Genomic DNA, 12,532 nt, shown 5'->3' with positions numbered 1-12,532 from the left:
ACTTTTTCACTGTTCCATGCTAATCTTTTTTTTACTCTGTAAAACAACAGTTTTTTTTAACTCTAAGATTTGTACGCAGGTACTTGTACCTAAGATGGCACCATTAAAGGCAGCCATTGTAAAAGCTTTTCGTTGTACTTCTGAAATGGAGTACATGTTGACAATAAAGGATATTCTCCTCTATTCTACTCTTATTAAGATCTCTGAGAGCTTCCCCCTGCAGTGCCTATGTCGAATCCTGAGGGTCAAATGAGAGAACCATCAGACTAATGCAAACATACCCATGAAGCTACATCTGCCAGCATTGAAGCCCTTCTTCTGAAGGAACCATTCCCATGGATGGGCCATTTTGTCCAGATGCTGAAAAGCCACTACCGTTGACATTTCTAGTCTCCCAGTGCATAAATGCCAATCAAATAACAAGTTATAAGGATATGCTCAAGATCAACTTGAAGCATGGAGGCATTGACACCACTGAGGGGTGAAAAATACAACGGTTCACCATGGCACCTCCTGATCCAACAAACCACTGTAAGACTCAGTAACCTTATTGAGGTTTATAAAATCATGTGGGGAATGGATAGGGTAAATGGACAAGGTCTTTTCCCTGGGTTGGTGGAGTCCAGAATTAGAGGGTATAGGTTTAGGGTGAGAGGGGAAAGATGTAAAAGGGACCGAAGAGACAACTTTTTCACGCAGAGGGTGGTGTGTGCATGGAATGAGCTGCCAGAGGACGAAGTGGAAGCTGTTACAATTGCAACATTTAAAAGGCATCTGGTGGGTATATTAATAGGAAGAGTTTAGAGGGGTATGGGCTAAATGCTGGCAAATGGCATTAGATTAGGTTAGAATATCTAGTCGGCATAGACGAGCTGAAACAAAGGGTCTATTTCTATGACTCTATGATTCAACTGCAAAGTGGAATGTCAGCAGCAGATGGAGGATAAGGAAGTCAGCCAGGGCCTGAAAATTCAATTACCCTACCCAACCTGCCCCAACTGTAGAAAAAAACCTGAGCGTCCAAGATTAGGCTCCTTAGTTATCTGAAGAATCATCTAGTCTGATAGACATCATCTTTGATCTGAGGGACTGCTGATGATGACAAGTGCTCATAAGCAATGCTATCCCAGTGGCTGCAGCATGATTTATAAATGTAGAGGAGGACTGCAGTTAGCCTTGGCTATTGATGTGGCTTTGGCCATCAAAAGCCAGGCTCTGCACTGCACCACTTCTAGCAATGGGTGGTAGCATTCTGTTTGGCTTTCGGGCAACAACAAGAGTACAGGTTGAGTGGTAACATCGACAAATGAATCCTGTCATCTGAGAGAGGATGGGACGTTCTTGCATCATGAAATGTTACCTAAGATGGCACATCAAGAATCTTAATAAGCTATCAAAGGAGAAATGCTGGACTGTTGTAATATATATATATATATATATGTATATATATCTCATTAAAACTCTTGTGGTACTATATCGAGGTCCTCTGGGATATACTGACATCATACTCTATCCCTTGTACAGAATTTTAAGTGCGTGTGTATGCATGTGAAAACACGCAGGCTTCACCCCTTTAGCATCATTGAATCCAGAGTGTTTTTGTAGCAAAGGTCTGTATTTTTGGACAATACATGTGTTTTTGGACAATAACGGACCTCATAAAGCAGGGATCTAAGTTCAATTTTACTCCTGTACATGAACACTCTTGAAACTTTTTTCATAAAAGGCTTTTACTGAAGGACTTCTCTGCTTTCTCTGTTGGGGAGAAATAAGACTTAGTTTTTTCATTTTCCCCTGATTGAAACAACTTTGTAGTTTTCATGTAATCTGTTTTGTAGTCTTTCCACCAAAAGAGGCTGCAAAGTTGTTTACCTTTTGTGGCAGAGTCTGGGACCAGATGACATATTCTGAATAAAGGGATTGCCTATTTAAGACAGAGGTGAGAAGAAATTTCTTCTGAAGTTAGTGAATCTGGAAATATATACTGTAGAGGGCTGCAGCGGCTATTTTACCAAGTATATTCAAGGCTAAAATGGGCAGATTTTTATTTAGTAAGGGAATCTAGGGTTATGGAGAAAAAACTTCTACTTCTCAGTCTTACAGTCTTAACTCTATATCCTTTTTTGTAATATGGTATCCAAAGCAGCATATGATACTCCCCAGAGTGATTTAAACATGGTTTGATACAAGTGTGCTATAACTTATACTTTTCAATTTTAGAAATAAACCTTGGGCTTGTTTTTGTAATGGCCTTTATGGACCTATGTTGCAACATTTAGTGATTTGTGTATGTATAGGTTTGCTGTTCTCCCCAATTTATTTCTTATTTTCCAAGTGATATGCATTAACATCAATTTCTTAATTGACATGAGGGAATTGAAAACCAAGTTAATGTCTCTGTTTAAAAACACATTAAACATGACTAGGCTCAATAGCAACCTTGAAGAAGCTTCTCAGAATTCAAAATCAACAGTAAATATCTCATGTGCATTCTGGAATTTTATAACCTGTTGTAGAAATGATTGCAAGAAAAGTCTCTACATAACAGAGGGCACACTATTTCTGCAGCAAAATACTGAAAAGAAATGCTTCAGAGAGCCATGCTGATTCTGCTTTATCGTATTATGCATTTTTAAATGCTCTGTTATTACATTCTTTTATAGTAGAATAGCATTTACCAAAATAACTGATGTGAAGTTAACTGGCCTATAGTTGCTTTTCTTTGTCTCCTTCGCTTTTTAAATAAAGCTGTTACGTTGGCAATTTTTCAATACTGTAGGAATTTTCCAGATTTTGAGGAATCTTGGAAAACTGTTACCAGTGCATCCACTATCTCCGTAACTATTTCCTTTAATAGCCTAGAATGTGTCCTGTCAAGTCTAGAGGATTTATTGGCCTTTGACACATAAGTTTTCTTATGTGTCAAAGGCCAATAAATCCTCTAGACCTGATAGGACACATTCTAGGATATTAAAGGAAATAGTTACAGAGGTAGTGGATGCACTGGTAACAGTTTTCCAAGAATCCTTAAAATCTGGAAAACTTAAGCGTCAATGTCTTTAATTTACTGTTCAACTCAACAACTCTGTGCTGGAGAATCTCAGGACAGAGACACTTTCTACAGATGTGGCAATCTTGTACAATCTCATTGTCTAAAAATCATGGTATGGCCCACACTGCCATTGAAAATCAGATCACCAACTTTTCCTCATGTATCAAGCTTTTTACAAATGAAGGGAATAATTTGATTACAAAAAAAATTATCTTCAATGAATTGTAATATGGATTTTTGAACTTTGCATGAAATTATTGTATGCATGGACATTCAGGTTTTTAGATGTTGAAGTTAAAATTTAAATTAGACTTGCATATTGAACTCCAGAAATGTAAGTCAATGTTGATATATTTATGGGTATTTATATAAAGTCATTATTATCTTTGATCGGGTGCTGCACAGTTATGATGTATTTATTGTTTCTGTATTCTTGTCTTTTCGTTCCATCTATAGATATTTGATAAGCGAAGTGCATAACTCACAGAAACTACGCTCAAAATCTGCTTCAGTGAAAGATGAAGTTATGTTTGCAACAGGATTGTTGGTGGGTAAGTTAAAAATGTTCGAAGTATGTATTTGTATTTGACTTGTAATACTGTGAACCATGATCTGAATATTTGCTTTGCATGAACATTCCAGTTCTTGGTCAATACTTTAACTTCTCCTGCATAAAAAAAACCTAAATCCAAGTTGAAGTTTCTTTTTTTAATTGTTTCTCTCCTATTTTCATCTCTTTTTGACTTTCCTAAAGATATTGATTCTTCTCAGGATATCATTCTTTGAGTATGGTTAGCTCTTCCTGCAATAGGGTCCACCAACTTTCATCCTCACCTCCCTGCCCTGCCCTTTACATAAGAAAAAAACTCTGGCCAGTAATTATTGGTTCTTGAAGGAGAAAAGAACAATGCATGAAATGTTCAAGATGCCTTTCAGTTGGCGCCCTGGCACTCATGGACATTACTAAATGTAAGCAAGTTGTCACTGGGATTTTTGCAGACACCACTCGTTCAGGATGTGTTGAGAATTGAGATTTTTCAGGAGAATAGATGCATTAGTTTTCAAGTCTTCCACTGAACTCTCCACAAGAATTTTCTGAGGGTAGATGATGAGTTTGATATCTTTTCATTCTCGGCAGGCTGGATACTGACAACTCCATACAATATCCAAAAAAAAACACTTGGCAGTAATAAATCTAGGCATGTGATTTCCAGTCAACCGAACAATTAACTTAAGCCATGTGACTTCAGAAGTAATCTTTTTTATGAGCCCTCTGTATAAAAGACTTGGATTAAATATCCAAATAGTTTGTAATATTTCAATCCTCAAAATAAAAATTGAAGTAACTTCATACCACTATTAATGTTTTATGCATTACCTTATTTAAATATCTGAGGCTATTGTAACACTGTCATAAATTTAGTGTGTGATGAAAACTGCCCAAAAATACAGAACAGCATTTAAGGACAATAGTTATTTGGATTAAGAGTGCAAGTATAATTCTGTCTGTGGTCTTGCTTTGCCTATTTCTTTGTTGATAACTAACTGCACATTACTTGTGCAGCAGTTAAAGCTTTTTGTCAAAGTTGATGGCGCAATTTGATGACTGGGAGAGGCTTTATTTGCAGTCGAACAAAATCACATTGGGAATGTTGAACACTGGGAAGGTTTTTGGTAGTGAGGCCTTTACTATGTAGTGCAGTATAAAGCATACATTTAGCACTTCACAAAAGTGGTGAAAAGGCATACTGAAATAACTCAAATACAGTTGGAGGGTTGTTTTTCAGACTGGAGGCCTGTGACCAGTGGGGTGCCACAAGGATCAGTGCTGGGTCCACTACTTATCATTGTTTGTATAAATGATTTGGATGCGAATATAATTTGTAAGTTTGCAGATGACACCAAAATTGGAGGTGTAGTGGACAGCGAAGAGGGTTACCTCAGATTACAACAGGATCTGGACCAGATGGGCCAATGGGCTGGGAAGTGGCAGATGGAGTTTAATTTAGATAAATGTGAGGTGCTGCATTTTGGGAAAACAAATCTTAGCAGGATTTATACACTTAATGGTAAGGTCCCAGGGAGTGTTGCTGAACAAAGAGACCTTGGAGTGCAGGTTCATAGCTCCTTGAAAGTGGAGTCGCAGGTGGATAGGATAGTGAGGAAGGTGTGTGTTATGCTTTCCTTTATTGGTATTGAGTACAGGAGTTGGGAGGTCATGTTGCGGCTGTACAGGACTTTGGTTAGGCCACTGTTGGAATACTGCATGCAGTTCTGGTCTCCTTCCTATTGGAAAGATATTGTGAAACTTAAAAGGGTTCAGAAAAGATTTACAAGGATGTTGCCAGGGTTGGAGGATTTGAGCTATAGGGAGAGGTTGAACAGGCTGGGGCTGTTTTCTCTGGTGCGTTGGAGGCTGCGGGGTGACCTTTATAGAGGTTTATAAAATCATGAGCATCGATAGGATAAATAGGCAAAGTCTCAACCCTGTGGTGGGGGAGTCTAGAACTAGAAGACATAGGTTTAGGGTGAGAAGGGAAAGGTATAAAAGAGACCTAAGGGGCAGCTTTTTCATGGGAAGGTGGTACAGGTATGGAATGAGCTGTCCGAGGAAGTGGTGGAGGCTGGTACAATTGCAACATTTAAAAGGCATCTGGATGAGTATATGAATAGGAAGGGTTTGGAGGGATATGGGCCAGGTGCTGGCAGGTGGGACTAGATTGGGTTGGGATATCTGGTTGGCATGGACGGGTTGGACCGAAGGGTCTGTTTCCATGCTGTACGTCTCTATGACTCTATAAGTTATGGCATGATAGCTCAGTGGTTAGCACTGCTGCCTCAGAGTGCCAGGGAGCCAGGAGTGATTCCAGCCTTGGGCGACGTATGGAGTTTGCACATTCTTTCCGTATCTGCATGGGTTTCCTCCGGGTGCTCCGGTTTCCTTCCACAATCCAAAGGTGTGCAAGTTGGGTGAATTAGCCATGTAAATTGCCCATTGTGTTTCGGGATGTGCAGATTAGATGCATTAGTCAGTGGTAAATGTAGAGTAATAGGTTTGGGGAATGGGTCTCTTTGGAGGGTTGATGTTGAAGGGCCTGTTTCCAAACTGTAGGGATTCTAGATTCTAGATACAACAGAGTCATACAGCACCAGAAGAGGCTCTTTGGCCCACAATGGAATGCAGTTTAACTTATTCTGAGATGTTTAGTTGTGAATCCCAAGTGAAATATGCCAAATTATTTAACCTATTTTGTATGAACTTGAGCAATGCTATAGGTGGTAGAAATGGATAATTATATTAGAATGACTACTTTGTTGTTAGAGGATTAGAATTTTACTCCGGTTTGAGAGTTTTGCCATGGATCTTCAAATGACTGAACAGGTTAATTCTTGACCCCTCGACTTTTTGGCACATGAGATAGGTAATTCCATGGCGAGATCTGGTCTGTCGGATTAGTTTCCTTTTCTTTACTTCTCCGTGGCACTAAGTCTGAGTATGAAGATGATTAGACTTAAAACATAATGAAGCTTCATGGACAGGTTGTTGCCATTTGAATGATGTTTAATGAGATCCTCTATGGTGCAGAGATAGCAAACATTTTGCAGTCATCTACAAATTCTAAATCATGTTTCTTTGTTGTGGTTCTGTTTGCCGAGCTGGGAATTTGCGTTGCAGACGTTTCGTCCCCTGTCTAGGTGACATCCTCAGTGCTTGGGAGCCTCCTGTGAAGCGTTTCTGTGATCTTTCCTCCGGCATTTGTAGTGGTTTGAATCTGCCCCTTCCGGTTGTCAGTACCAGCTGTCCGCTGCAGTGGTCGGTATATTGGGTCCAGGTCGATGTGCTTATTGAATGAATCTGTGGATGAGTGCCATGCCTCTAGGAATTCCTTGGCTGTTCTCTGTTTGGCTTGTCCTATAATAGTAGTGTTGTCCCAGTCGAATTCATGTTGCTTGTCATCTGCGTGTGTGGCTAGCCACGAAACGACACGACCAGCTATCCTAAGTAGCCACACATGCAGATGACAAGCAACATGAATTCAACTGGGACAACACTACTATTATAGGACAAGCCAAACAGAGAACAGCCAGGGAATTCCTAGAGGCATGGCACTCATCCACAGATTCAATCAATAAGCACATCGACCTGGACCCAATATACCGACCACTGCAGCGGACAGCTGGAACTGACAACCGGAAGGGGCAGATTCAAACCACTACAAATGCCGGAGGAAAGATCACAGAAGCGCTTCACAGGTGGCTCCCAAGCACTGAGGATGTCACCTAGACGGGACGAAACGTCTGCAACACAAATTCCCAGCTCGGCGAACAGAACCACAACAACGAGCACCCGAGCTACAAATCTTCTCACAAACATTGATCATGTTTCTTTATAGTGGTTAGTTTCATTTTGGCCTGGAGGTGACTAAAGTTAGTTTTCCAGCAAGGGAGTATTTGAAATTTACATCAGAAGGTAATTTACCTTTGAAGAGTTGAATAACCACTGGCTGATTTTAAGCAGTATGGTGACTATTGAACCACCTTGAAGGAAGCTGTTTCAAGTCTCCCATTTGACAGTTACAGGCAAGATATTATGAAGTATTGCAGGATTGTGATAAAGTTTCTTGGATATCCAATTTTGAACCACTATTCACAGAGCTTTGTGATTTACTGAATTAAATTCTTTTGTCAGTTTGACTAATTTAATGAAGAGTTTGTGATGTTATTTTTGATGTTTTCTTGGATTTATCTGGTAACAAAGACTGAGCATCTGAAAGGCCTAAGCACACCTTCCTCTATGGGAGCAATTAGGCAAAGGAGAATGCTGTCAGGACTTTTTCTACTATGGACATGTGGGAATCATCTCCGGCGTCTCCAGTGTATGATTTATCTTGCTTCTTGAAGATTGTTACAATTGTATTCTTGATGTTAATGTTGCCTGCCTTCCAAAACTGTAGAATGAGTACCTTGAGCTGATATGAGACACAGTCCTGTCTCCATCATCAATGGAGATGCTATAGTAGTTAGCAAATGAGCCCTGGTAGAAATCCACACATGACTTTGTTTAACATTTGGACCTTGAGACACTGTGTCTGTCCACGTAATTTTGATGGGTTGGTGGTCAAACTTTGGTCCAGTAGCATAATCAACCATTATCAAATCCAAGATAAATCTATTCTGTCCTGACAGATAATTATAGTGATGTAGAATTTCCATATGCATTATACAAAAATTATAACTTATATTCTGTCTTCAGGGCAGTGTAGAGATTTGTTCTTGGAATTACACAGAATAGAGATAGTGAAAAAATGAATCCTGAATAAGTTTCAAATTGAACCTATGCTGTTACTTTTGGTGATAATTGTTACTGCCATTATTATAATGATGAATTGGATTCATAAGAGCAAAATATTTAAAACATTTTACTTCCCAAATGCTGCTGGTCTAGTATGGATCTCAAACATGGGGTGTTATATCTTCCTTTGAATCCCAAAGCGTCCCTACATATGCCATATACAAAACCAGTTTTACTATAAAATGGTCAACTCTTAATTATTAGTTGTTCAACAATTCAAATTAGAGGATTGTTTCTTGTTATAAATTAGTTGTTTGGATAATCTTTGCTTTCCATTAAAATTTGGGGGACAGATTGGTGATACTTAAATATTAAATCACAATCTTTAGGTAACTATGAACGAGAGAGTGCCCAAAGAAGAAGGAGGGAAAAATACAGACAGGAACTATTGGAACAAATATCAGAAAAACAGAAAAGCAAGATACGGTAACTTAATGTTGAATGAAATTATTTTTAAAAGTTTCAAACTTGCAATCAAGGATTATAGAGTCATAAGTCATATAGCATGGAAACAGACCCTTCGGCCCAATGTTTCTATGTCGACCAAGCTTCCTAAACTGAAGTAGTTGCATTAGCCGTATTTGGCCCATATCCCTCTGAATCTTTTCTATTCATATATTGGTCCAAATATCTTTCAAGTGTTGTGGCTGCTGTGGCAGCTCTTTTCATTTGCACGCCACCCTCTGTGAAAAAGTTGCCTCTCGGGTCTGTTTTAAATCTTTCTCCTTAAATCTATACCCTCTAGTTTTGGATACATTCCCCCCCTTCCCTCCACCCCCACCATAGGGAAAAGACTTTAGCTATTACCTTGGCTATGCCCCTCACTATTTAATAAATCTCTATAAGGTTACCCCCTCAGCCTGCTATGCTCCAGGGAAAAAAGTACCAGCCCCTCCTTATAACGCAAACCCTTCAATCCCAGTACCATCCCTGTAAATCTCTACTGAACCGTCTCCAATTTAATAATATCCTTCCGATAGCAAGGCAACCAGAATTGTTGGCAGTACTCCAAATGTGGCCTGATCAGTGTCCTGTACAGCTGTATCATGACATCCCAACTCCTGTACTCCGTGCTCTGACTGATGAAGGCAATCATACCTAACACCACCTTCACCAAGCTGTTTACCTGTGATGCCCCTTTCAAGGAACTATGTACCTGTACTCCTCGATCTCTCTATTCAACAACTTTTGGTAGGGCCCCCTACCATTAACTATTTAGGTCCTGCCCTGGTTTGTCTTATAAAATTGTGATACCTCACATTTATCTATATTAAATTCCATCTGCCATTCCTCAGCTCACTGGCTGATCAAGATCCCTTTGTAATCTTAAATAACCTTCTCTGCTGTCCAATTTTGGTGTTATCTGTAAACTTGCAAACCATGCTTCTGTTTTCTGTATTATATAAATGGTAATGAAAACTGGACCCAGCACTGAAATTTGCAGTACACTGCAGGTCACAGGCCTCCAGTCAGAACAATAACCCTCTGCCACCAGCCTTTGTCTCCTACCATCAAGCCAATTTTATATCCAGTTGGCTAACTCTCCCTGGGTCTCATGTGATTTAAACTTACTAACCAGTCATAGAGATGTACAGCATGGAAACAGACCCTTCAGTCCAACTCGTCCATGCTGACCAGATATCCCAGCCCAATCTAGTCCCACCTGCCGGGACCAGACAAATATCCCTCCAACCCTTCCTATTCATATACCCATCCAAATGCCTTTTAAATGTTGCAATTGTACTCGCCTCCACCATTTGCTCTGGCAGCCCATTCCATATACGCACCATCCCCTGCGTGAAAAAGTTGCCCCTTAATCTCCATCTCCATTAATGACGACCAACTTAACACTGACATTTTTTTACAAACCCACCGACTCCCACAGCTACCTGGATTACACCTCTTTCCACCCTACCTCCTGCAAAAATGCCATCCCGTATTCCCAATTCCTCTGCCTCCGCCGTATCTGCTCCCAGGAGGACCAGTTCCACCACAGAACACACCAGATGGCCTCCATCTTTAGAAACTGCAATTTCCCTTCCCACATGGTTAAAGATGCCCTCCAATGCATCTCGTCCACATCCTGCACCTCCGCCCTCAGACCCCACCCCTCTAACCATAACAAGGACAGAACGCCTCTGGTGCTCACCTTCCACCCTACCAACCTTCGCATAAACCAAATCATCCACTGACATTTCCACCACCTCCTAACAGACCCCACCACCAGGGATATATTTCCCTCCCCACCCCTTTCCGCCTTCCACAAAGACCGTTCCCTCCGTGACTACCTGGTCAGGTCCACGCCCCCCTACAACCCACCCTCCCACCCTGGCACCTTCCCCTGCCACTGCCGGAATTCCAAAACCTGCATCTCCTCCCTCACCTCCATCCAAGGCCCTAAAGGAGCCTTCCACATCCATCAAAATTTTACCTCCCGATGCAGTCCCGATACATTGGGGAGACTGGACACCTTCTAGCAGAGCGCTTTAGGGAACATCTCCAGGACACCCGCACCAATCAACCACACTGCCCTGTGGCCCAAAATTTCAACTCCCCCTCCCACTTTGCCGAGGACATGGAGGTCCTGGGCCTCCTTCACCGCTGCTCCCTCACCACCAGATACCTGGAGGAAGAACGCCTCATCTTCCGCCTCGGAACACTTCAACCCCAGGGCATCAATGTGGACTTCAACAGTTTCCTCATTTCCCCTTCTCCCACCTCATCCTAGTTCCAAACTTCCAGCTCAGCACTGTCCCCATGACTTGTCCTACCTGCCTATCTTCTTTTCCACCTATCCACTCCACCCTCTTTCCCCCCCCCCCCCCAACCTATCACCTTCATTCCCTCCCCCACTCACCTATTGTACTCTATGCTACTTTCTCCCCACCCCCACCCTCATCTAACTTATCTCTCCACCCTTCAGGCTCTCTGCCTGTATTCCTGATGAAGGGCTTTTGCTCGAAACGTCGATTTTACTGCTCCTTGGATGCTGCCTGAACTGGTGTGCTCTTCCAGCACCACTAATCCAGAATCTGGTTTCCAGCATCTGCAGTCATTGTTTTTACCACGGTAATGGTGAGCTGCCTCCTAGAACTGCTGCAAACATTCAGTATCGGGAGTAAGTTCCAGGATTTTGACCGTTGACATTGAAGAAATGGCGATGTACTTCCAAATCAGGATGGTGAGTGGTTTGGTAGAGAACTTGCACTTTATTCTCTACGACATCACTCACTTCTGTGTGAAATGGAGCCTTACTCATCCACTAAACTCTGGTATTTACGAAGCTTTATGATCAAAGTCACAATGATAGTGGAATGTTGGAATTAGGCTCAATATCCCTGAAAGTTGATGAAAATTTGTCGAGACTTCCCACTTTGTGTGTGTGTGCGCGCTCACGCAACATTTGATAAGAATCAAGTTACATTTTAATATAATAAAAATAAAATATTGCAAATGCTGGAAACCTAAAACTAACACAGAACTTGTAAGAAACTGATCTGGTCTTATTAATGAAGAGAGAAACAGAGTTAACATTTCAAGTCCAATATGACTTTTTTAGGACTTTGTTTTAAATTTCATTATATTGGGTAAAGGTAACCTACTATTTTTCAGTTCCTGGCTCAGGTACTGCTGATCATATACACCATGATTTTCCTGGAAAAGGGTAAATGTACAAAATTGAAAGAGAAAAATACTATTGATTTAAATAGTTCTTTTCTGCCTCAGGGAAAAAGAGCTTGAGCTCAGAGTTGCTGCTTCAGGAGCTGTAGACCCAGAAAAAGAAGTAAGAACTTTTTTTTTGTATACATTGTTGTCGAGCTTTCATCTTTCTGCACCTTCAGTATGGATAACATTTATTTTGCTAGTCCTCAGGGTTTCACTGTACATGGGGAACTGTAAACATGTGTTTGTTATTGGCAGTGGAAACCAAAAATTCCAAATAATGCAATGAGAAATGTTCCTTTAATCTTACTATCTTTTAGACAGAAGAGAAAATGAAACTTTATGCTCCCTGAGGTTGCAAAGCAATTAATCATTGATCAGTTCCTAAATGTAAGCATGATGTATAGTAGATTCACACTACATAGTGGTTGAAGACTGTGGAAGAATGGAAGCATTTTGATCTA

The 12,532-nt window shown here is 40.8% G+C and overlaps 1 protein-coding gene across 5 annotated transcripts in view; it reads left to right on the top strand.

The window, feature by feature from the left end:
• Positions 1-12,532, top strand: part of cspp1a (centrosome and spindle pole associated protein 1a) — a 156,280-nt gene that overhangs the window by 64,032 nt on the left and 79,716 nt on the right. For all 5 annotated transcript variants that reach the window (XM_072571488.1, XM_072571489.1, XM_072571490.1 and 2 more), the window contains 3 exons: positions 3,509-3,603; positions 8,735-8,831; positions 12,132-12,189. In XM_072571488.1, the coding sequence (XP_072427589.1) occupies positions 3,509-3,603; positions 8,735-8,831; positions 12,132-12,189 (250 nt within the window). The remainder of the gene's footprint in view (positions 1-3,508; positions 3,604-8,734; positions 8,832-12,131; positions 12,190-12,532) is intronic.

This window comes from Chiloscyllium punctatum, chromosome 5 (genome assembly GCF_047496795.1).
Source record: "Chiloscyllium punctatum isolate Juve2018m chromosome 5, sChiPun1.3, whole genome shotgun sequence".
Classification (NCBI taxonomy): domain Eukaryota; kingdom Metazoa; phylum Chordata; class Chondrichthyes; order Orectolobiformes; family Hemiscylliidae; genus Chiloscyllium; species Chiloscyllium punctatum.
The sequence above is the reverse complement of the archived record's forward strand: the minus strand, read 5'-3'. Positions and strand labels throughout refer to the sequence as shown.